General features: G+C 42.9%; 1 protein-coding gene across 3 annotated transcripts in view; it reads left to right on the forward strand.

Moving 5' to 3' along the window:
- abr (ABR activator of RhoGEF and GTPase) overlaps positions 1–23,879 on the forward strand; it is a 113,785-nt gene that overhangs the window by 45,950 nt on the left and 43,956 nt on the right. For 2 of the 3 annotated variants that reach the window (XM_076750184.1, XM_076750185.1), the window contains exons 3-11: positions 3,036–3,134; positions 5,351–5,536; positions 11,202–11,309; positions 12,644–12,704; positions 17,554–17,606; positions 18,802–18,942; positions 19,769–19,890; positions 22,410–22,578; positions 23,696–23,815. In XM_076750184.1, coding sequence (XP_076606299.1) covers positions 3,036–3,134; positions 5,351–5,536; positions 11,202–11,309; positions 12,644–12,704; positions 17,554–17,606; positions 18,802–18,942; positions 19,769–19,890; positions 22,410–22,578; positions 23,696–23,815 — 1,059 coding nt within the window. Of the gene's footprint in view, positions 1–35; positions 308–3,035; positions 3,135–5,350; positions 5,537–11,201; positions 11,310–12,643; positions 12,705–17,553; positions 17,607–18,801; positions 18,943–19,768; positions 19,891–22,409; positions 22,579–23,695; positions 23,816–23,879 lie in introns of those variants that run through there. The other variant, XM_076750186.1, reaches the window with a different exon arrangement.

The raw sequence follows: 23,879 nt of genomic DNA on the forward strand, positions 1-23,879 counted from the left end.
ACCAGGAAGCTCAGCAGAGGAAGGGGGTGGGGTTGTGTAGGCGGGGTCCTCTTTCTCTCTCGGTGTCCAGACGACTTGCTCTGAAGGGAAAACACTGATGTGTCCAGGCAGGCCCTGAAGAAGGGGATCTCGGGAAGAAAGAGGAGAGGAGGAGGCGAAGGAAGGGAAGAAAAAGAAAGAAAGAAACATGGAGGAGGAAGAGGAGGAGGTGCTGTGCTACTTGGACAGGGTGCTGGAGGAGGAGGAGGTGTTTGAATATGGAGATGGGGAGCTGGATCCCATCACTCCGACACTTAGGCAGTTCAAGGTGAGACAGCGGCTGGGCAGCTGGATCCGGGGAGTACACACACACACACACACACACACACAGGGACATACTCATGCAACTCTAACACACTGACCAGACTCGAGAGCTTAGCTATGTATAGCAAAGTGGAAAGTCTTATTGGTGTCTTGGCATGATGTGGCGTCACTATGTGCCGCTACGTGTGCCTATGAGCCATCTGTGCTGCAAGTGTGTGTGTGTGTGTGTGTGTGTGTGTGTGTGTGTGTGTGTGTGTGTGTGTGTGTGTGTGTCACACGCTCACACTCATGACAGCCACTGGGCTCTCAGAGTGGCCTAATGAGCCAGCTACTCTGGAGCACATGTCTCCTTACTCTGCTGCTTTTTAAAGACGGCTGCTTTCTTTTTCGAATGGTAACTTCTGTCTGTTGAGAGGTGCGTGCGTGCTATGCGTGTGTGTGCGTGTGTGGATGAATTGACAAAAAGCGGGGCTGTCTGCGCTGTTGCGATCACTCTTGAGATCAGCTCCTTTAGCGCACAGACTGAGGGCACAATAGGAAAACATGCAGCTTTTTTTTGTATGAAAAACATATCTGAGAAGTGCATGCACGGGAGCAGGTTGCCATGGAAAAATCCTTTCACCGCTCATGTATTTCTCATCTTGCCCTCTCGCCACACAGTAGCTCTTTGTACAGCAGAGGGAAAATATTCCCACTGTCGGGAGAAGTAGTTTTTCCCCCTTCCTTTCCTGACTTTTTCTTTCTCCCTGCTGTGACATGTTTGTCACTGAGGGAGTAAGCTTTACACGTCAGCAACACACACACACACACACACACACACACACACACACACACACACACGTTTACTTTGGTAATAGAATCCATCTCTCTGCACTGCTCGTGGAGCTGGCATCACATCTCAGACCTTGAAAAAGCTTGTTAGAAGTAGCTTTGAGATGTAATAAAAAGAAAACACAATGTCTGGACATACATATGGTTTGCGGTGCTTAAAATAAATGGCGAGCTGCAGTAGTACTTGTATATCAAAGACGCATCGGTCTGACTCATTTCTCGTGCTGCTTTGGTTATGAGTTGTAGTCATAAGCAACACGGTCTTTCTTTTAGTTTCTTTTGAGGAATGCCAACATTATAACAGACTAAAGCTACGTCTCACAGGCTCAAGCCCTGCTGCTGAAATCCCTCTTTACCCTACTGAGGTGATAACATGAACGCAGCTCACCGATAACTTTTCACACTTCAGTTCAAAGCGACATGGTGGAATGAATCAATCCTGGTTCAGCACCGTCATTGCAAGTGTGGAGATACATGTATGTTGATGAACGGGTGCCTAATTTCCCTGTAAAAGTACTGCATGTTGTGTGTTTTGCAGGTGAATAGTAATAGTTTCTGCTGCAAACTAATTCTTAATAATAAATCCTGCAAGTTCATATCTGTCCATCTCGACAGCTGTGTGAGAAGCTGCGTGTTGGTCGTGATTGGGTTAAAAGAATGAGGTCATGGTTCTTCTGCGTCTTATCAGACAGAGCTAGTGTGCTGATATCATTGTAAGGATCTTGTAGTGTTAATAATTAATCTTCCATTCTGCTGTCATGGCTGTCCTTTGGCTTCCCTAACATTACGCATGTCTCACTTTAATGTCACTTTGACTACAGTCCTCCACTTTATTGCCTTTTGTGCGTGTGTTTGTTGTCAGCTGGTGGGGCAAAGAGTCAGTAACAGAACAGGTGTACATGTGTTCTCTTTGGGAAGTTCTTAATGTAAGAGGGTTGTCTGAGTAGCTTTCACACATTTTAATTGTTTTGGTCAACATATTATGCTTGATACAGAAAGTGACCTGACTTGTTTGGCTTATATTAACACCACTGTGGATTTATAGTACATTTACACACAGTGGGACTCGTTGCTGCAGGTGTTAATACATCATTGTTGTGTGTGTGTGTGTGTGTGTGTGTATATATATATGTATATGTATATATATATATAAACAGTCATTATCATCTTCACACCATCTCACAGTGTGTAATATATTTTATCAAAGGCTTTCTTGAACATTTCTGTACATAAAAAAACAAATCAGTGTGCTGAATTGAATACCACACAGTTTGTATGGAGGATATCTTATAAATGAAGACAGATTTCATTTCAGTATTTGTTCTTTCAGTCACATCAGCGTCCACTTCCAACACAAAATATACACTACAATACACTAACAACATAATTCACTTTCAGACTCTCTTCAGGTAAGTCAGGTGGATCATCCTCATCCTTTCATCTGTCATAGTGCTTTGTACTTTCTAGCTCACTGCTTGTATGGGTATTTCTCACCTTTTCTCCTTTTAAGTATTAGTAGATTTACTAGTATTTTCCTCAGTTCAGGGATAAAAGCGCACCCCGTTTTGCTCTTGCTACGTGTTTGTCATACATGACTAGGGCGGTGACTTCCCTGATATTGAAGTCAAAACACAACGTTGAGTGGAATAAGCCTTTCCACAGAGGAAGCAGGCCATTTAGATGTTTTTAGATGAGTGAAGATTCCCAGTAAACAGCTGCACTCTGGATGTGTGTGTTTTAATCTCATGTTTACTGCAGTGGCAGCGTGCAGGAAATAAGCTTGAGTCACTTTATTGTAATGTGACACTGGTTAAAAATGAAAGGTTTCCCAGCGATCCTTGGTGTGTGTGAGATGTATGTGTTTGATATATTATTACAGTCAGGTCTGTTTCATCCTGCAGGGGGACATCGAGAAAGGACTGGAGATGAAGAAACTAGTGCTGTCTGGTTTCTTGGCCAGTGAGGAGATCTACATTAACCAGCTGGAGGCCCTGCTACTGGTGAGACACACACACACACACACACACACACACACACACACACACACACACATACGCATACATGTGTTCGCTGCAAAAAACACTGCTTTGCACCGGACATTCTGTGTAAATACAGCAACTGGAAGATAATCTCACAGATATTCACTTAATTCTGGGGAAAGCACCTCACGTGGCCGCATGCATGTTGCAGTGCTGCATGTGTTGGTGCAGGCCGATGTGAACTGTCATTAGTGGTTAATGGTCATACTGAAAGCAGGACCACATTTCAGCAGCTTCCTGAAACACTAACTGATCATGCTTCCCCATACTAAGCTCACTATGTCATATCCTGCCACTCACTGCCACAAGCAGCGCTTTGAGTGACATCCAGTCAGTCCGACATCAAGGGCAGCATTAAGATACATGAAATGTTGTCAAGTCACACAACAGTTACAGGACGAAACCTCCAGCGCTCAAACACAAAAAGCTGTAGTTAGTTGTCAGTCCGTGACGTGTACAATAGATTGCAGTAATACTTGCAGAAATCTGGTCTGTGTCTCAGTTCCTTTTTTTTTTTTTTTCCATCACTCAGTGACGACACAACAGCCAATAAAGAGTTTTGTCCCTATCCTCCTTCACTTCCTCAGTCATTGAGTGAACGTGTAAAACACACTTTGTGGTCATACTTTTGTTTTTGCTTTCTTGCATTTTTTCATATTTGGCAGGTTTTAGTATACGCTGCCATGTTAAAGGCAAGCTCAGACTTGTAAACAAAAGTCACAAGCCGCTCATATGTTGGACGCGGTTTTGGTATTACGGTGGTGAATTGGACCAAATCGAGGGAGACTGATGTTGACGGCTGGAAGTTGTTTATACACTACTTGGCAAACTGCAGCCTGATATCAACACCTGATGAGGTGACTCATGGCAAGGGCAGCAGACCATCCCAACATACCTCCACTGTGCATCAAAGAGACAGAGACCTCTCCTCTCCTCTCCTCTCCTCTCCTCTCCTCTCCTCTCCTCTCCTCCTTGGTCATCAATATGTATTGACATGTCTCATCTCATGTGAACTTTTCTGCCTGACAACAGATCAGATGACATTGATATGAATATGGGCGATAAGGTTTGAGGACATACGTAGAATCTTCTGCTTTTAGTAACGAGATCAATATCTGTGATCTCACACACAAACTTTGCTGTACTCAGCAAAGAATGAGCCATTTATAACACTTTATTAATAGAGCTATTTCCCATTAATCAGACAAGACATTAACAGAAGCTATCATCTCAGAGTAGTTGGTTGTGTGATGGAGAGGTTACACCCATCCACTGAAATAGAATTGAGTGTCTAGCTAATAGAAAGGAAAAGGCAATGACCCTCTGCAAATGAGCAAGGAGACTGGAATCACCTGGAGCTGAGAATACACCAAAAATAGCAATTGTAGGAGGAGAAGGCATAATATTATAGCCACACCTCTTGGAAATTGGTGTGCAAAGTCCCTGATCTGTCAACAGTGGAGGAAGGAGCCAAAGCAAAATGAAGTTATATAGCGCCAAATCGCAACAAAAGTCATGTCTTTGACACTTTTCATATAAAGCAGGTCTAGACCACATTCTTTAATTTACAGGGACCCAATGATTCCCCCATGAGCGAGCACTCTGGGGGCGTCCAGTGTGTGTCTGCAGCCATTGTCGGTGCTTTTCACACAACCCCTGCAATGAGCAGGGGGACTGACTCATCATCACTCTGAGAGAACTTTTGCTTCCATGACGTGAAAGCCTTCATGTTTTCACTGTAATTCAGCACCCCCCTGCCATCATGTCAACTCCACACATATCTATGATTAACTGAGTTGGCGTGCAATCTGGCAAGAAGAGAGTCACCCAATTGCAGAGCAGAGAGGCTAAGATTACATACTTCCTCACTGTGTGACACATAGCAAGATCAGATGCTTTTTTTTTAGGCACTGGCCCAATTAGACCACTGATTGGCCAGATAATTGCCACAAAATTGTACTTGTTATTAAAGCCTGCTCTTAAATTAGACACAACCTCAATATGCCATAGTGAAATGCTTAATGTGGCTTATTAAACAAACAGATATGAGCCTAGGAAAACCGTTATACAGTACTATTATAAACTTCAGTGTAGCTAACCTTTGGGAAAGATGCTTAAGGTTGGTCCTCGTCAGCTGACTTGTACTCAGAGTCTGTCCGTTCTCTCTGTCCGTTCAGCCCATGCGTCCTCTGAAAGCCACGGCCACGACCTCACAGCCCGTCCTGACCATCCAGCAGGTAGAGACCATCTTCTACAAAATCCAGGACATTTTTGAGATCCACAAGGAGTTCTACGACGCCCTCTTACCCAACATCCAGCAGTGGGACGAGAAGGTCACCGTGGGACATTTGTTCCAGAAGCTGGTGAGTCTGACGTGGGAAATTACAGTGTGGGTTTTTTTTTTTCTCCTCCTCTCCATCAATTGCATGGAACATATAAATGTGTTAAAAGGAGAACTGTCAGACTCTCACTATTTGTACTCATGAGTCACTTGTCTTAATTAGACTGTGCGTGCATCAGTGTGTGTGTGTGTGTCTGTGGTCTGAGTGCATTAGCTGTAATGTTGCAGTCTTGGATCTGTCAAGGCCGTCTTATTTGCACTGGGTTACATTGCTCTCAGTGCATCATTGTTATGCGTGTGGATGTGTCTGTGTATAGAATGCAGGCTCCAGGCCTCAGTCCTCCTTCTGTGTTACATCACTGCATTGTCAGATTTGCAGTGGATGATGTCATTTGAACCAGGCTTCTCAGCACTTAACATACTGTAAGAGCGTGTGCATATACAGCGCTTGTGTGCCTTGATGTATTTCAGATACTCATTACAAGTGTTTGACATACTGTGGATGAGCTGATGCAACATGCTGTAATAGAGACTTTCAGCTGAGACGGAAGAAACTGGACTTCTAGTAGGAAAAATGAATCCTCATAAAAATTTCATTTACAGGATGATGCCCCATGTCGTGTGTAAAATCCAGAGGCCGTCCAATAAAGATTGTTATCTTCAGTGGCCAATTTGAACAACTTGAATGTCATTTACTGAGAGCAGCAGTGTAGCTCATTTGATTGGTCGTCAGTAAACCCTGGCACACTGTGTCCTGTTGGGTCACCATGAGTACGTCCACTGTGGGCAGGCGCTCACACAATATTGTGGTTTATAATTTTCCTGGACTGGAAACCAGACAGACTAAGACACTCTCTATTTAGAGAAGTGTCAGTGAACTGCTGCAGGCCTCTTCTACCTGACAGTGACAACAGGCTTTTTCACGCTAAAGCTGGGAGTGTCAGAGCACCACAGAAGATAGAGAACACAGTGATGACTGTATACAGTGTATGAGCCATTAGCTGGTTTCATTTTCATAGTGTTGAAATTCTCTTTTTTGCCACCCTGCTGCTCATAGTGTTATTGCTTTTACAGCCTCAGTTTGTGATAGAATTTCTAAAAGGTATTGGAGAATAAATTCTTCATTGCCTTCACGAGCATCATCCCTCAGCAATACGTGCTGTATCCTGTAGCTGTCTTAGATGAGTGTTGCTGTGGATTTCATTCTAAATTAGCAATTGATTAGCTGAATGTAAATATGGCCTATTATTATAAATTTACAATGAAAACCTTCATTTTAGCTGCTGCTTCTGTTTTGAAAGATATGATTGAGCTGTGGTATCAAACAATAGTATTGCTGAGCTTTGGAAGATGCAGAGAATTGCATATGCGGTTTTAGACATCTCTATTTATATTTTATGACAATAACCAGATAAATGTGAATAACTGATTTATAATCAGTGGTTAAATATGTCCTGTCTTCAGCTGACACCATGTTTTTCTTGCTAATGAGCTGTGAGTTAATCAGATGTCCTATTACGAGAGATCCTGCGACATTTTGCCAAGTCATGAGACTCACACTGTTGTTTTGACTTGAGCACAAAAGTAAGCGTCATGCCAGCTCAGACAGATAAGCTTGTCAGAAACAAGATATCTATATTGGTCTTTGAAAAATGGAAGTTACTGTATGAAGTTGCAAAATGTTTCTGGCTCAATCTGCCTTGCCTTTAATTCATTGTTTGTCTCAGGGAGCTGGCAGCTTTGATTTACAACCAGAAGTATTTTATGTGACGGATTAAAATAGTCCGTGCAGCGGACCAGATCTTTATTTAAATTTGAAATGTGTAACAGCATGCAGTAGACTGTCGGTCTGTCAGCTTACAGCTTGTGACAGTATATCTCTGGACAAAATCAAGGTGTCACATTGTTTCTTCCTATAACATTGAAAAGCTTAGAAAGTCACCTGTTTATTCACACCCCAGTGACTCCGCTCCAGGTTCTAACCTGATGTATAGATATCACAACTCTGCTCGAATAACTGCCTTCATTTCATGTCACCATTATGAGGAACCTGACAAAGGTGTCTGTCGTATGCTCACATGGAACCGTGCAATCTGCCATGTTGACATCTTTCACTTTTGGTTTTCAACATCAACAAATGGTTTCAGGTACATTTTGACATTCTAAAAAAAAAACATGTCAACCAGAGTTATTATTAGCAGAAGCACACTATGATTCAAAGATTGTAACTTCCCGTTTATTCAGTGGGTATTTATGAGAATGGAAATATCAGTCTGATTCATTTTAAGTATATAAAACGATGCAGAAAGACAGACACACTGTACTTGAAGATTGTTGATTATATAGTCTGAAAAGGTGGACAAGCTTCGAGCACCAAACTGATGTAAAAGACTTCCCCCTAGCACTTGACGAAATAGCGTCTGGTTTTAGACTTTAGCAAGCGAAGCCAGCTTGCAACTGGTGAGCAAAAACAACTAAATCAGTGCTCATTATTTACTAAAATATTTTAAAAAAACCAACATTTTTTAAAGAAAGTTTCAAACATTCAGAGGAGGAAATGTGTTAGCGTCTCAGGAAGATTGATTGAAAATGCTTTAAGCGTATATTTAGTAGCAGAGGAAATGAACAGGGCTCTCGTGTAGAGATGTAATTCTTCTGGTAGCTTAAGTACTTCCTCTCAATCCCCCTCCTCTCTGTGGACCCCAGGAGTCGCACCACCAAGTGACACCTATTAGTGTAGTCATCAGCTCCCATCTGTGCTGCGTATATGTGCGTACATGAGCATGTTATGTGGCAGCTAAACATTTAGTCAGAGTGGCAGTGTGAGAGTACAGATGGCAGCGTAATTAGCTGGTCGACTCCCTACTGCTCCTTGTCAGCAGCAAGGAGACCACTGGAGCAACAGAGGGACAGAGTTATAGACAGCCAGGATGTACAGTAAAAGCCGACTGCAGTTCCACGTTTTCTCACCTTTTTCATGTCTGAAAAAGGGCTCAGCTGCAGCCTGTGACTGCCAGGACTGCGTTTGACCCACCATATTATCAAAGTCCCGGGAGGCAAGTGGGAAGGCTGTAACCTGCTGCAGTTGTGGCTCTGAAGAGCTTTTGGGCTAATAAAAAGAACATTTAAAGGCATTTCTGAGGACACTAACTGTAACTGTAATCTGCCTATTATGCTTTAGTGTTAAATGGATTCCTGCTTCATGTGGTAACCGTTTTAGACATGCTATGGCGGCTCTGTGGATGGCAGTGTTAATTGGTCAGTCAGCTGGTCCACCGCTTTGGATCTGACTGAAGTATCTCAACAACTATTGGATACAGACATTCATTCCCAAGAGGATGAAGCCTGCTGACTGTGGTGGTCCTCTCACCTGTCCTCTAGTGCCTCATGAGGTTGGCATTTTTTGGCTTTTAGTGAGATATGTCGATAACCACTGGATGAATTTTGGTAGACATTGGTGTCCCCCTCACGATGAATTGTAGCAACTTTGGTGATCCCTTAACCTTTCATCTAACTCCATTATCAGGTCAAAGCATGCCTTTGCTTCTGACCAGCAAAACAAATGATATTCCCATGTGTTTAGTCCTAATTAACAAATGTTGCTAAACTGAGATGGCAAACATGTTAAACATTATATATATTCTTTACATCGGCATCATTATGTGTGTGTGTTAGCGTGCTGATGTTAGCATTTAGCTCAAAGCATCGCTGTGCCTAAGGACAGTCGGGTTATCTCGCTGTGAGATTTGGATTTATTTATAAATTATGGTGTTGTTACACAGAGATGCTAGTCGTTGCACCATTTGAGAGTAAGTATTATGGTGAAATCTCCCTGCTTTGGTTGCACAGTGCAGTCATTTGTCACATGACATCTGCACAAATGACTGAAGTTTGAGTGTTAAAGATCAAGGGGAACAGTATTTAGGCAACAGGAGGAACTATGGCCTATTGTAGACCACAGAGTGCGAGACATACAGTTTTAGATTGTGTGGTTGGTTGTATGCCAGAGATGGACTGATTATTGACTGATATTCATATGTTGAGTAGTTGGCTTTATTCAGTCTTTTACTAGATAGCTGTACTTTTCCATTCAGACAGGATTGTATTGTGTATGACAGGATTACCTGATTAATGTTGGTAATGTTGTAAACAGGCTGTCACAAGGCTTAAATGTGTACTAAGAAGAGTGATTAGTTTCTTTTGGATCCTTGGAAATCCCATTGCCACCAAAAACCCGTCTATGATACAGCTCCATTAAGTTCTGTTAGCTTTAGCGTCTAAAGGTTTTATGGCTGCGTTTGTCTTTGTTTTTCTCTTACTGATCAAAACAACGTGATTAGTGTTTAAACAGAGCCAGGCATCGTCTAACATAAATTAAAAATCACAGCAGAGGTTGGACTGCGTGCTGCGTGTTACAATCAGAGCAGTACAATCCTGCAGAAGGTATTTCAGAAACTCACCAGCACTGTCCCCTCTGTCTCTTTCTCTTTCCTCCCGCCTTTCTTTCTTTCCCTCGTCATCTTCTCCCTCCCACCTCCACGCTGTTGTTTTCCTACCCGCCACTTTGGCCTGTGATCTGGTCGTTTGAAGTGCAGCACTATGTTGAGTCCTGCGCTGCAGTGACGGACGGAGCTGGAGATGTTTCACATCGGTCACAGCGTGTCCAAACAACACAATGAGCTGGTGACACGATCGTGTCATTGTCCTCGGTTTGTACTTTCCAGCCAAGCTGCCAGGTCTTTGGAGATTCAGTGATCAGACATGGTGGTTTCTTCCTTCCATCCAAGGTTTTGGTTTGACACAGCAGAGCCTCCAATTATGACGAGATGATATACAGACAGTGACGCTCGTTTGGCTGACTTCCTGTCAGTGCTTAAGTGGCTGTAGCACGAAATAACTGCTGACTATTTGTTTTATTTTCTCCATCATCTGCTCCCATGAAAAACATACTGATCAACACCACAATATGTGTCACATGAGGCTGGATGATTCCCTCACGTCTCTCTTGAGCCCAACTTGACGCGCCGAGGGGAAGTGGAAGGAGAGGAAATGAAAATAGGAGAGAAGGGGGGTTAAGGACAAAAGTAACAACTCTTACTCATTCACTCTATTCAGCTGAATCCAATCTCATTGCTTTAATAGGGTGCAGTCAGCTCTTCAGCCCAGCCATTCAAGCAGAGCTGTAGCAGGATGCATATTCATGCACTGCTGGTCTGCAGCTTGTGTTACAATGCACATACAGTGCAGCAGAGAGGGGCTGTTAATGAAAGGGGCGAGGAAAGAGAGAGTGAATCTGTTTCAATCTGGAAGACTGCGCAGAGACACCAGTGGAGTGGCATTGTGGGAATATGACTAGCCTGTGTGCAATGACAGTATGTGTGTAACGGTGTGTATGTGCGTCTGCTGATAGAGCAAAAGGGAGACTGCAGCACTCTTTTCAAACCTCCTGAGGGGAATAGAAATTAATTAATCTGCCAGAGCTGTATATGAATTTTAATATAATGGTATGACGTGCAGAAGTATGGAAGTGATATATGTATTCCAAAGGATGTTGGTTTGCTGTCGTAACAGATTTGTGCTGCGTTGTAACAGTAAACGAATTGGAGAGTGAACCAGTTGCTCATTGGCTCCTCAGTTTTGTTTCTTCTGCTCCTTAACACGTCTTATTTTCTTTTCACATGCCCCAGGCCAGCCAGCTGGGAGTGTACAAAGCCTTTGTGGACAACTATAAGGTGGCACTAGAGACGGCGGAGAAATGCAGCCAGGCCAACAGCCAGTTCCAGAAGATATCTGAGGTAAATTCATCCTCTGAAGATCAGCAGAGAGTCCAGGAGCTGCTGGCAGGATGTGAGGAAGACATGTCCAAACAGCAAATCTATAGAAACTTCTGTGTCTGTTTGTCATATAATCAAAGTTGCTGTGTTGTATTTTAACATCATTAAATCATCATTTTTAGATGCTAGCATTAAACACAACACACACACGCACACCATTATTATGTTGATTAATCCTCTGCAGTGAAGTGAAGGAGAAAACAAATGCATATGGAACGACAGCACAGAGGGGAACCAAGGCGAGCTGAAACATCCTCTTTTCAGGAGATCTGAACATCCTCTTTTTTTGGGAAATCTGTTCTTATTTTGAGGAACACTACTTCAAAACACAATTAACACATATATTGATGTTGAAATATGCTACACCCAGCACATTTCAGCTTATTAGTGTTTGGACGGATGAGCAGCACAATTCCCAACAGAAGGCTCGCTGTGTGTTTACTGTACGTCCACACGCAGTCACAGCAAGGTGGGGGCAAAAAATCCTCCTGATTGCTTTAAGAAGTTAATTAACAAAACATCTGTGATGAAAATGGCTCCTGATAACCCTGGTAATGCCAAACCCGCCCACGCATCCTTGTTTCCATGCTAGTTAGATGCAAAAGATAAATTAGAGTGGTGGAAATTGCACTGGAACCTCAGAATATGTGACCACAGTATCTACACGGCATATACACTTTACAGAATAGTCACCTTTAATTCAGAAATATGAAATCCTTTTATGTTTTTGACCTCCTACCACCCACACTGTTCAGCTTACAGGACACTAGCGTTGTAGATGCCGGTAGCATGAAAACTAAACATATAATATATACTGTATGTATATATATATATATATATCGATATAAGCCTGAACATGTTTTTAAGATATATAAATAACATTAGATTGTGCTGTAGAAGTGTGATGGTGGTTGTAAATAGTGTTTACTGTGAGGTAAACTTGTGAAGGTTGCGCCGTCCAGCCTCATTCAGCTGTCTCAGTCTGCTGCAGTGACCCTATACTTCTTCATTAGTGCTATCAGCCTCAGCCAAGCCAAGCAAGTAGAGAGCTGTGTGTGTGTGTGTGTGTGTGTGTGTGTGTGTGTGTGTGTGTGTGTGTGTGTGTGTGTGTGTGTGTGTGTGTGTGTGTGTGTGTGTGTGTGTGTGAGAGTTTGTGTGCATGCGTGCGTGCGTGTGTGTGCGTGTGTGTGTGTGTGTGTGTGTGTGTGTGTGTGTCTTTGTGTGTGTGTGTGGGAGGGTGAGTGTGGTAGTCTGTGTATAATTAATTAAATTGATCATTCCTCTGTTTCTTTCAGAACCTCAAAGTGAAGGGTCCTAAAGACTCCAAAGATTGTACCACAACTGTCTCGATGGAGGGTAAGTGTGTGCGTGCGTGCGCGCTTGTATGTGTGCGTCCTTGTCTTTGTATGTCTCTTTGCGAGCGTGCGTGTACGTCTGTCTAGGCTGGCATGCTGCTTTAAGACTCCAGCACTGCCCCGTCTACTTGTGTATGCAGTGGCGGGCTTTGGGAGGCAAACTGGTGCGTGTGTGAGCACTCTCTCTCACACACACACATACACACACACACACACACACACACACACACTCTCTCTCTCTCTCTCCTCTCTCTCTCTCTCTCTCTCTCTCTCTCTCTCTCTCTCTTCTCTCTCTCTCTCTCTCTCTCTCTCTCTCTCTCTCTGTCTGTCTCTGCCTGAGAAAGGAGGCAGCGAGCAGGAGAACAGAGTGAGGAGAGGAGATGAGGGATATGGAGGTGCTTCTGGTCCTCAGACTGTGTTGTAACTGCACATACGGTAACGACTGCATGATATCAGCTGCCGCTGTTTGATTCGGGCGACTTGGAGTGTTCTTTTTCGCTTTTCCTGTCATTTTCCTTTGAGCCAGGATGTCAGCGTCGTTCGTTCTAAGGTAGAACGGGAGCATACCGTGTTTGCTGTGAAGTTGGGACAGTTATCAATAAGCTGTCAGATTGATTTGGGATACCAGCCTGTCGAATTGGAGCTTTATGAACTCATCTCACATGTCTGCTGACAATTTCTGACTTTTAATGGAATTAGCTTTTTTTTTCCTGTGCATTTATGCTGCAGTAGCCCATGTACTGAGGTGATAAAATGAGTTTCTTTTGAAGCATTGGAGCTTTTGTCTGCCTGCTGTGTAGCGATCCTCTGGAATATGCAGCTCACCCGGACTGACAGTCTGCAGTTGTTCATGTCTTTTAACATACAGAATAAACAGGAGGTCAGCAGCTTTGTTGTGCGTATGTTTGTTTAAACGCAGAGCACGTTTAGTCTGTTTAAGGACCGCCGGCCCCAGACTGCTCCTCATGGAGAATACTTATCACCAGTGGATCGGAACAAGTCTGATCTGTATGTGAGTGAGTGTGTGTGTATCAGGGAGCTGGTACATGCCTTTGCTCTACTGGCGTCTTGCAAACTTAAGCTGTTTTGGGGTTTAGTTCACCTAAACCAGGGGGTAGACCTCTTGCTGCAGGGAAAAGGAGAAATGTTGTCGTCTGTCCAAATTATGCATTGATTAGCAAACATGATGGGCGAATGGCTTGTCTTCGTCATGCTGAGAAGGGGCGGCTGAGTGTTCGTATGTATGACAATCTTCAGCTGCATGTACCTGTGAAGTGTGTGTTAATTTATGCATTGTAAATGAGGAAGAACCCAACATGCAGGTTTTCATGATCACATCTGTTTCTTGTCTTCATTGTTGAGACTATGCTATATTATTGGAAACTTCTGTATGATTTGTTTGCTGTATCATATGTTACCATGGCAGTTAAGCAGCATGAAGCTAGTTTCGTATTCCCTCAACGAATCCGTGTTTGTCAGCACCCAGGGCAGCTGCTGTGATTACTTTTTGTATTGCGGTTCCTTAATTACCTGGCAAGGCAGTCGAGGGATTTCTCTTGCTTAGCTCTGAAACTACAACTTCCTCTGTCTTTTCCTCCCAGATTTCTTTGATCATGCTTTCTTCCTACCTGCTTTTCTTCCCTGTACTCTGTGTTGTTCCACATGATTTACCTGCTCCCCCCCCCCACCGCCCCCCAAATGAACTGACGTGTGCTGTTTTGTGTGTTTTCTTCACTGAAATGAGTCAATTTGTCAGACTTGTTAAAATATTGTGAAGCTCACTGTATCATCTGCCTGCCGCATCCTAATGAATGGCAAATAGCAACACAAGTACTAAATCAAACAAGCATCTGACATCCTGTTTTACATGTAAATGGAGACTCCTGCTCCGCACCGCTAGCTCCTTTTCTCTCTTCCTTAATCCTTATATGCCCTCTATCTATCTGTCATTCTGCCTTCTTTATTTCCCCTCTCCTATCACGCACGTTCTGTCCTCCGCATCCTCCGACATGGCTCTCGCCTGGCATTTGTAGCTGAATGTCTTGCCAAACACCGAAGGCTGAGAGCTGGCAGTTCCTTTGTCCTCGCTGTATATCTGTGCAATGCGTTTGTTACGCCTGTTCAAAGACTTTGCCCACATAGTCTATCCTCTCGTTAGTGAAGATCAACTATTTGTCTGCCAAGTAGTCAAGGCGACCTTGAGAACAGGACCAATCAGAGGCACCTCGCTGTGACAGGTCATCGACTTCCAATAATGCACCGCTCTCTCTTTCTGTGTCTTCTCATCCTCCCTCGTCCAGACTCTTGACTGGACTTTGAACTTCGCTCCCCCACCTCCAGATGGGATGCCCCAAAAACATGCAGCTACTGCAAAAATCATCAAGCATAGGTTTTCACACATGTCAGCATCCTGGCATTAATCCATATCCTGTTTTTGATTGTGTTCAGGATATGTTTCCCTGGTACATCTCGTAATCAGAGTCTAAATATCTCTGCATATATAATTAGAGAAAAACAAAAAAGGAGAAGAAAAGGAAAAGAGACAAAGAAAAAAGGTTCCTGATCACTGAGCGTCCTAATAGCTAGCATACTGAGGTGTCTGAAAAGCGCTGAAAGGTGTTATCGAGGTTTCTGTAACCTTTATATGACCTCACCTGGACTGAAATATATAAATATATATGAATATAAAATATATAAATATAACAAATAACTGTATTTATGTTTTGTGCCAATTAGCAAATGTTAGCATGCTAAATCCGGTAATTATTATCATATTTATGGCCTGTTTAAGATCAACATGTTAGCGCTGATGTTAGCATTTAGCTCCACCATGTCATACCATTATGCTTAATTACAGCATCACAAGGCAGCTGTCATGGCTGTGGAGTCTCTTGTTTCCAGAAAATAAAACAATTCCCACCAGCTAACATATTAGTAGTGTCAACTTACCTGCCCTCTACTAGCATCTGATACTTGAACTTGTAACAAAGGAAACCCGAATTCACCTCAACTTTCCTAAAGTACCTGTTCTTGAGCAGAATACGAACCTGCACACGCACATAATTGGAGGTGTTCACGGGCCTTGTAGTCAGTGCAGGTGTAGCTAATCCTCCAGGAGGAAGCGGTATTAGTTCAGTGAACCAGGGCCGTTGATGGAGGCCGCGGCATTAATGACCAGAGGGTGGAGAAACTTCAAAGAGCATCAGCAATGCCCTCTACAAGATTCTCTTTGGTCTTATACAGTAGCTGAGTGTGTGCGTGTATGTACATTTGAGCATATGAGAGTGCGTAAAGTTCAATATGACCAGCCTTATCAGTAGATCTGAACCCTGTTCCCTGTAGGTTTCTGCTCTCGCTCTTTCATTTCTTTTAGTTGAAAGAGGAGGGGAGAAGAAAGCAGACTTTAAAAGAAGGAGAAGAGGAGGGAGATTACATGACTCCTGTACGTTTGAGGGCAGCGCTGTTCGCTGGTTTAAACAGATAAGTGGAACATTGGAGGGGAAGTGTAGCACTGTTTCTGCCTCTGTGTGGGAGCAGGCCGCTGTCTGCCTGTGATCACCTGCCCTGCATACAGAAGGCACATCACTTCCCTCTGTTTCACTTGGCTGGCTCTTCTTCCCTTCACTTCCAAAATCAGTTGCTGTACGTCTTTCGCTGTAATAAATGGAGATTAGCTCGATCACTGAGTGGAACATTGTCAGCTGGTTTCCAGATTTCTATGCCCTTGCGAATCTGGTTTGTTTCTATTGCATACCCTTAAGGTTTTTTGTTTTTTTTTTTCCTTTTTGAGTTCACGTACAGAGCAACGTTATTATCCTTTTTTTTTTTTTTCTTTTTTTTACAATTCTCTGTGACACCGGTGGCATTATTATTTAGAGACCTTGAGACATTTTTGGCATTTCATTACTCGACTGGAAACCCAGAATAGAAGTCCTCTCCCTCCCCCCTTGTCTTTTTATGCATCTATATGTGTGTTTGCCTCTTATTCAACACTCCTTAGGGGTTCTCACATTTGCCATCTTGCCTGCTGCCCATCTCCCTGTATGACCCCCCCCCCCCCCCCCCCCCCATTTCCTGTCTGTCTTTCTCTCTGTCCTATCTGAGTGATTTTCTTCACCTAGAGCTGTCATGTATGTCAGACCTGCAGCTGTTCACACCACCTCAGCAGCAAAGCCATCCCATGGGGAAACTGGCCAAGTGTGGTGGTGCAGGCTTAAACTGTGATTTAGAGACAGGAGCCGTGGCTTTTTGGCACGTGTCTGCCTTTTTACATATACATGCTTTCTATGTGTCTTGCATTCCTTTGTGTTGTTTTATGTTTGTATCCTTGTGTTTCAGAGAGTCTCACTTAAAGTCCAGTGTTAGGCAGGCTGTAGTTTACTGAGTAGCAGTGCTATGTGCTATGGAGCTCTCTGTGTGTGTATGTGTGTGTATGTGTTCATCCCTTCATCGTGCAGCAACAAACTGCTGCATTACTCCACATTCAGTCTATTTAAATAACAATGAAATGCGCCTCCTCTGTTGATCCCCACATGGAAACTGTCTTTTTGCTTGATCCACTTCACAGGAAGGTCAAAGGTCAGGGTCAGCTGCGCGTATTGCTGATAGACGATAAGTGTGGATGCTTGCCGCCGTTAAGCTGAATGTCGTCAACCCAAGAATGGTGTCATCAGTCTCACTACAGTTGCCGCGTTTAACTCGGTGTGAGCTGAGTGGGAGTGTTTATGCTTGTTCGAGCGGTGGAACTGTGACCTCCTGTGTGTGTCTGCGCGTGTGTATGTGCGCGCCTGCGTGAATAGACTTGTGTGTAAGCGACAGTGACTCACAGCCTTCCTCTCCTCTCCCCACAGCTCTCCTTTACAAGCCGATTGACCGTGTTACCAGAAGCACCCTGGTCCTTCATGTGAGTACACAGCCTGCAGTCTACACGGCTCTTTCAAGCCATTTCACCCGAAGTGAGGGGAAAAAATTGTTTCTGTTGCTGCTGAATTTTCTAAATGTAGTTTTTCGAGACTCCATTGTATTAGTATGTAATCTCTGAGACGCTTATCTCAAGGAGTGGCACATATAACCAGTGGTGAAAAGTCACCAAGCACATTTTCTTTTCCCTCACAATTTTGAGGTACTTGTACATTATTTCATTTTCATGCTATTTTATACTTCTTCTCCATTTCAAATGAAATATTGTGAAATATGCTTAATTTATTTCAAAGTATTAGTTACTTCTCAGTTTAATTTGCATGAAAAAACTGATTTTAAGCTTATGAGATACAACACAAGATTACACCAGTGGTCCATAACCTTGTTGGCTTGTGACCTCTGTACAAAAAAAAAAACTGTGTCCACCCTTGGATTGAAACTTTGCCTCTTGCACATCTTAATTCTTGGTTAGCTACTCCACAGAGCAGCCCAAGTGCTGAAAGGTCAGTGCTTGTTTTTAGTTGTTTATCACAGTGCCCTCCCAGCCTAAATAAGCCTGCCTCTGTGGATGAGTTATAATCAAGTGGAAACTGCCAATCAAGCATACAGAAATGGCTGGACGTGCTATGTGTTATGTTTCAGGAGTGCATTGCATGAATACGTTTGCATAAAGTCCGAAAATCAAGATGCCAAGTGCATCCAAGGCTGGTGTGAGTGTCTCTACGAGGGTCATGTTCCTGTCATGCATGCAAATTAAGAGGCGGTGAATACTGGAAGTGTTGGCTTTTGGAAGATAGACGGCGGCTCGAGCCTCTGTTGTCTGCTGTCCTGTTCATCACTCTGCTCTCGTGACGAGAGCAGCTTCAATAAACACGAGGAAATGAGATTTTCAGAGATTACTTAAGTATTCAATAAGAACACTGTGTCTGTGCAGTGCAATTATGGTTTAAATAAGAAGACAAAATTAAATCAGAACTTATGATGGGAGGGTTTTTTGTTAGAAGAAGAAAGTTAATTTCTAATGATAGGCATAAATAAGGTCAAAAGGACATTTTTACATTATTCTATATACCAACAATTGTTTCTGTGTTTTCACAGTATAATAACGTGTTATGTCATGGCACAGATCATGTCTGTGTGCGTTTATCTAACCACGTGTGCTTGTGCATGTGTTGCAGGACTTGCTGAAACACACTCCTAAGGACCACCCAGACTTCCCCCTCCTGCAGGACGCTCTGCGGATATCTCAGAACTTCCTCTCCTCCATCAACGAGGAGATCGACCCTCGCAGAACTGCTGTCACTACGCCCAAGGGAGAGGTGTGTGTGATTATGTGTGATTATAAGTGTGTGTGACTGTGTTTAAACTCTTTTTCTCTAAGTATGAATGAAATTGGTGTTTAGAAATGACATTTAAATTACCTTCAAATAAGTGGATACAGCCCACACACTGTACTTAGTTACTATGATAAATAGAAAAGCTTTAAGATGCTACTGTAGTTTTTTCCCAGTGCTCTCCGGTTTTTCATTTTTAGCTTGTTACAGCTGAAGCAAGAGCCTCGTGTATGGATAATTGACTTTGAAGTTTAGTGCCGTGTCATTCTGTGCAAGGAGACTCTTCGGCGTGTAGGAAGGCGGCCGGTGGTAATGCTCTATATGCATCCTCTGACTGAGGTCTATTCAAACTGTTCATGTCTTTATATCCAGTCAGGTCTTTTCTTTTCCTGTAGTGTGACATGTTTTTTTCTGTTTGGAGAACATTTTAAGGCTATGCTTAAAACCTTTTCAAAATTAAAATCAGGCTTATTATAACAGAACACATTTCATACACTTAGAAGTACTTTTAACAAAAAAGATAATGTTTACATTCAGTGTTCCTCACCGGTACACACTGTGTGTATCCTAAAGAGTACTCCACCGATTTAGCATCACAGTCTTATAATCCTGACAGACTCACAATATGTAAGCACACAGAAAAAAAAAAAGATGAAAATCAATGCAGCAGAACACATTCCACACATAGTTCTCCCCTATGAAAACCTGGCGCCTGGCTTACCCACAACGCAACTCAACAGACAGTTCAACATTATCAGCAACGTGCTCGCGTTGGTGGCACAACAAGAAGTGACGTCAGGTGTTCTCTTAGGCCCGTCAGCTGGTGAAGGATGGCTTCCTGGTGGAGGTGTCGGAAAGCTCCAGGAAGGTACGGCACGTCTTCCTCTTCACCGATCTGCTGCTCTGTGCTAAGATGAAGAAGACGGCTGTGGGGTGAGTCCTCTCCAGCTCCACCTTCATATCCAAGCAGTGTATTTACACCAGAGCCGTTTGAATGTGCACCTTTGAATATCAGCTCTTTCAGGATTATCCTCTCTATGCTTCCATCTGCATGTCGTTCATTTTGCCTTCCACATCAGGGGAAGAAAAGATGACACCGGCACTTTACAAAAGATCCCGCCTCTCTTTCTGCTGCCGGCTCTGCCAAGCAAGACGGCTTTTTGTAGCCTCTCTAACAAAGAGACAGACTCGCGGGCATTTTGCCGCTGGTATTTTGAAAAGAGTAGCAGACAAACAGTACATGGTGAATATAAAGTGAGGATGAAGGTGTTTTTCAGAAGAACGTGTAAGCACAAGCAGAGGATTGTGTGTTTCAAGAAGCAATCTGTTTGAGCTCTGTGTGTGTGCATGTGGCCTGTAGGCAGCATGCTGAGTTGTCACTCTAGCCCATAATAGTCTAATTTACAGGTCTGGTAGTTATGGCAACACTATGGGTTCCTTCAAGTGAGATGTAGCTGCAAATGACACAGACAATCGGCGAATGTCAACCAAAATAAGATCCAATCAGGCTAACAGCTGCCGCCACGAAGCGAGCCACAGTCAATCCCATAAATATGACACTTCATCAGTGGACGTGTTTCAAGCCTTTAGATGTAGCAACACACACACAAACAGTCGTGTTTCCATCGCTTTTGGGCACATTCATTTCTTTGAGATTTACCCTCACCATAACCCCGAAGTCCTCACCCTAAAATGTAATCGTTTACGTCATGGGGACATTTGTCTCTACAACATGAGTAATACACATTCTCTCTCACTCACACACACACACACACACACACACACACACACACACACACACACACACACACACACACACACAGGTGGAGCAGAGCAGCCATCCAGAAACTCAGTCACCTTGGATTAAATCACAGAGGGTCCCTAATCCCATTGTAATCCTGTGATTACTGATTATCTCACTTCTATCTTATTGGAATTGGTCAAATTTACATTGACTCCGCTGCCCCACGTTCCACCTCCTGAATACATATTTTCTCATTTTCTTTATGTCTGTTTTGCCGTTGCTATTGTTACTAAAGGACTAGGATATTGGATATGATTATGTATTCATGTTCTACTCATTTATGTATCTAACTTAGCCCCACTAGTGCACTCGAAAGAAAATTAATGGATGGTCTGTAAAACAAAGAGATTTCCCAAAAGACTACAGAGCATTAAGACGCAAAATGTTTGATAATGGAGGGAGGGGTAAGAGATCAGAGGCTCGGGAGTGGTTTTGAGGCGTGTAAGATGAATCTACATGGATGATAAAGAAATGAATAGCCCATCGTTCCTGTGTTGCTGTGAATATGCATTAAATTGAAGTGTTATATTTTCTGTAGCTGAACAAAAGTGTCCAGCCTAATTTCAAATGCGTTTATGAAATATATTTCTTTTAGTATTGTAATTCACTGTAGTTTCTTAAACTTAACTTCTTGATGCTCTTAATTTAGGATTTTGGACGTAACATTAAGTGTTTTTTGTTTCCAGTATGAATCCTCATTATGGAGCTGCTCAGATTTCCGTCTGATGAAGGTGTTGCTCTGTTAATGAGTTAACTGAGCAGCACACAGGAATACTAATGAGTCTCATTAATGACAGCGCACATCTTCTCAGCACTGTCCTGAGCGTGCATCCTTGTCATTAATATAGCTTTCTGATGACATGAATAGGCTGAAAATGATTTCTTGTTTTAAAGTCTTCAGGTCAAATTAGTGCAGAGGTCAAACCAGAATGCTTCCCAATAGAAAAGTAATACATTTGTAAGTACGGGCTTAAATTGCTCTCAGTTGACCAATTAGTGCTGAGTCATTGCAGCAGGTTTTTTTTTCTTATTATAAAATTGGGAACGTTAAAACTTTTTTTATCATTAGCGATGTGCATCTTTGCAGCTAATGTCTTTACACTAAAGCATAGTCACAAATTCAGTTAGTCCAGAGATGTGTTAATTATGGCATCTCAAATCTTCTTTAAATTCTGACAGTGTATTGATGCATCTTCTGCATTTTACGGTGCAAATATTCACCACCAACTAGTTACTTAATAGCATGCACATTAATAGCATACTGGCTTTTATTTCTTATTCTGAAGATTAGGGTTATTAAGGGTTAGGGTATTATGGCCGTAATTGACGTACAACTACTTAGCATCAATAAACAGTAATTAGGAAGTTATTGAGGGGAAAAGTTAATGGCCTAGTAGTTGTACAATATGGTCATGCAGATTAAGTGCTTTATAATGACTAATAAAGCATTATTATGCTGCTAATAAGCAACTAGTTAATAGTGAATGTGTCTATCTTCATCTAAAGTGTCATATAAAGCTTTTGTTCTGTAGGTCTTTATTGTTTTGTGTGTCCTTAACAAATTTGTGATTGTATGAACAGAGCAAGGATTTATTGTGATTCTTTCTGACTGTGTTTGGTATCCTTTCCCCTCTCTGTCCATCTGCAGTCGCCATCAGCAGTATGAGTGCAAGTGGTACATCCCTCTGGCGGACTTGACTTTCCAGACCCTGGATGACTCCGACTCTTGCCCCAGTGTCCAGGTTCTGCCCGAGCACGAGATTGAGGAGATGAAGATCAAGATCTCAGTCTTGAAGAGTGAGATCCAGAAAGAGAAGGTAATCCTGTCGGTTTTTACTGACATGCAGAGCCAAATATGATGTATTCCTACAAGAACAAGAAGAGGAATTTGGAGCTATTATTAAACGATGTGTTTATATATAGAAACATAAGAAATATTTGGTGCCAAGGTACAAATTCAGTCCCAGAAACCTCTCTTCTCTGAGCGAGACCTTCCAGGGTTCCTTCAAATGAATCTTTAGCACAGTTTTTATTGCTGTAAGAAGGACAAACACATACAAGTGACTCAGGAAGGAGGCCATCTATTTATTTATTATGGCATATGCAGAGGTTCATGGAAAACTCTCCCACAGGAACCACTGTACCTTTAACTCTACACCTCTGTTTGTTTTAGAAGGGGTCAGTCAGGGTAAGGTTGCAATTGTGAGTGCCTAAAAACACAAGACAGAAAAGCGAAAAACTCAAAAACTTCAGGAATTGCATCACCCTTTCTGGTTTACTCCTAAACCGAAAACAACTTCAAAGGAGAGGCTGGAAAAAGAGATGCTGCGAGCCTTACAACAGTTCCATATATGTACACCCCTGTGCCTCTGGCTGAAACACATTGAAGGCTTCAGGAGCACAGAGTTCCTGTTATTCAACTCTCACAGTGTTCAAGTCGCACACCCAGGGCACAGCGAGTGACCACGGCTGGTATTTCGAGTCGGAGGAGGCCAGCGCAGTGAGAGATTCAGCTGATTATATCCAGGCTCTGACTCATGGCTTCCTGGTGAGAGCTGGGAGGGTGTGTGTATTTGTTTTCCTTCAATACTGACAAGAAGCTGAGATCCTTGAATTATATATCAAGACTCTCAGAGCATGGCACTTTCTGCCAGGGGCTTATCCACAGCCTTTCCTGGAAAATAGGCGCATAGAAATAGACAAAGAATTCAATAAGTCTTCACAAGGCTGATAAGAACTGACAACAGTAATGAAATAGTAGTTAGAAAGCGTTAAGTTGGAATTTTAATGTCACCAGAGAACGCTGTGTAATCAATATCAACATTTAACCTGATAAACATTTCACTCTATCACTCTGTTGATTAATTTAGCATCAATTTCGGCGCTAAGTGAGATTCTACGTGTGTGTTTGCTCGGTTGTTTGTGTGTGTGTAGAAAGCACCGAAGGGTCAGAGTCGCGTGGAGCGTCTGAGGAAGAAGATGAACGAGCAGGAGTCCTGGCTGCTCCTGCACTCCCCCACCATCCCCTTCCGCATCCACAATAAACATGGAAAGGTGACTGTCACTCTCTGCGTCGGAGCAGCTGCACTGCTCAACTCTCACCACTAGATGGAGACGT

The sequence above is a fragment of the Chaetodon auriga genome, chromosome 15 (genome assembly GCF_051107435.1).
Source record: "Chaetodon auriga isolate fChaAug3 chromosome 15, fChaAug3.hap1, whole genome shotgun sequence".
NCBI lineage: Eukaryota > Metazoa > Chordata > Actinopteri > Chaetodontiformes > Chaetodontidae > Chaetodon > Chaetodon auriga.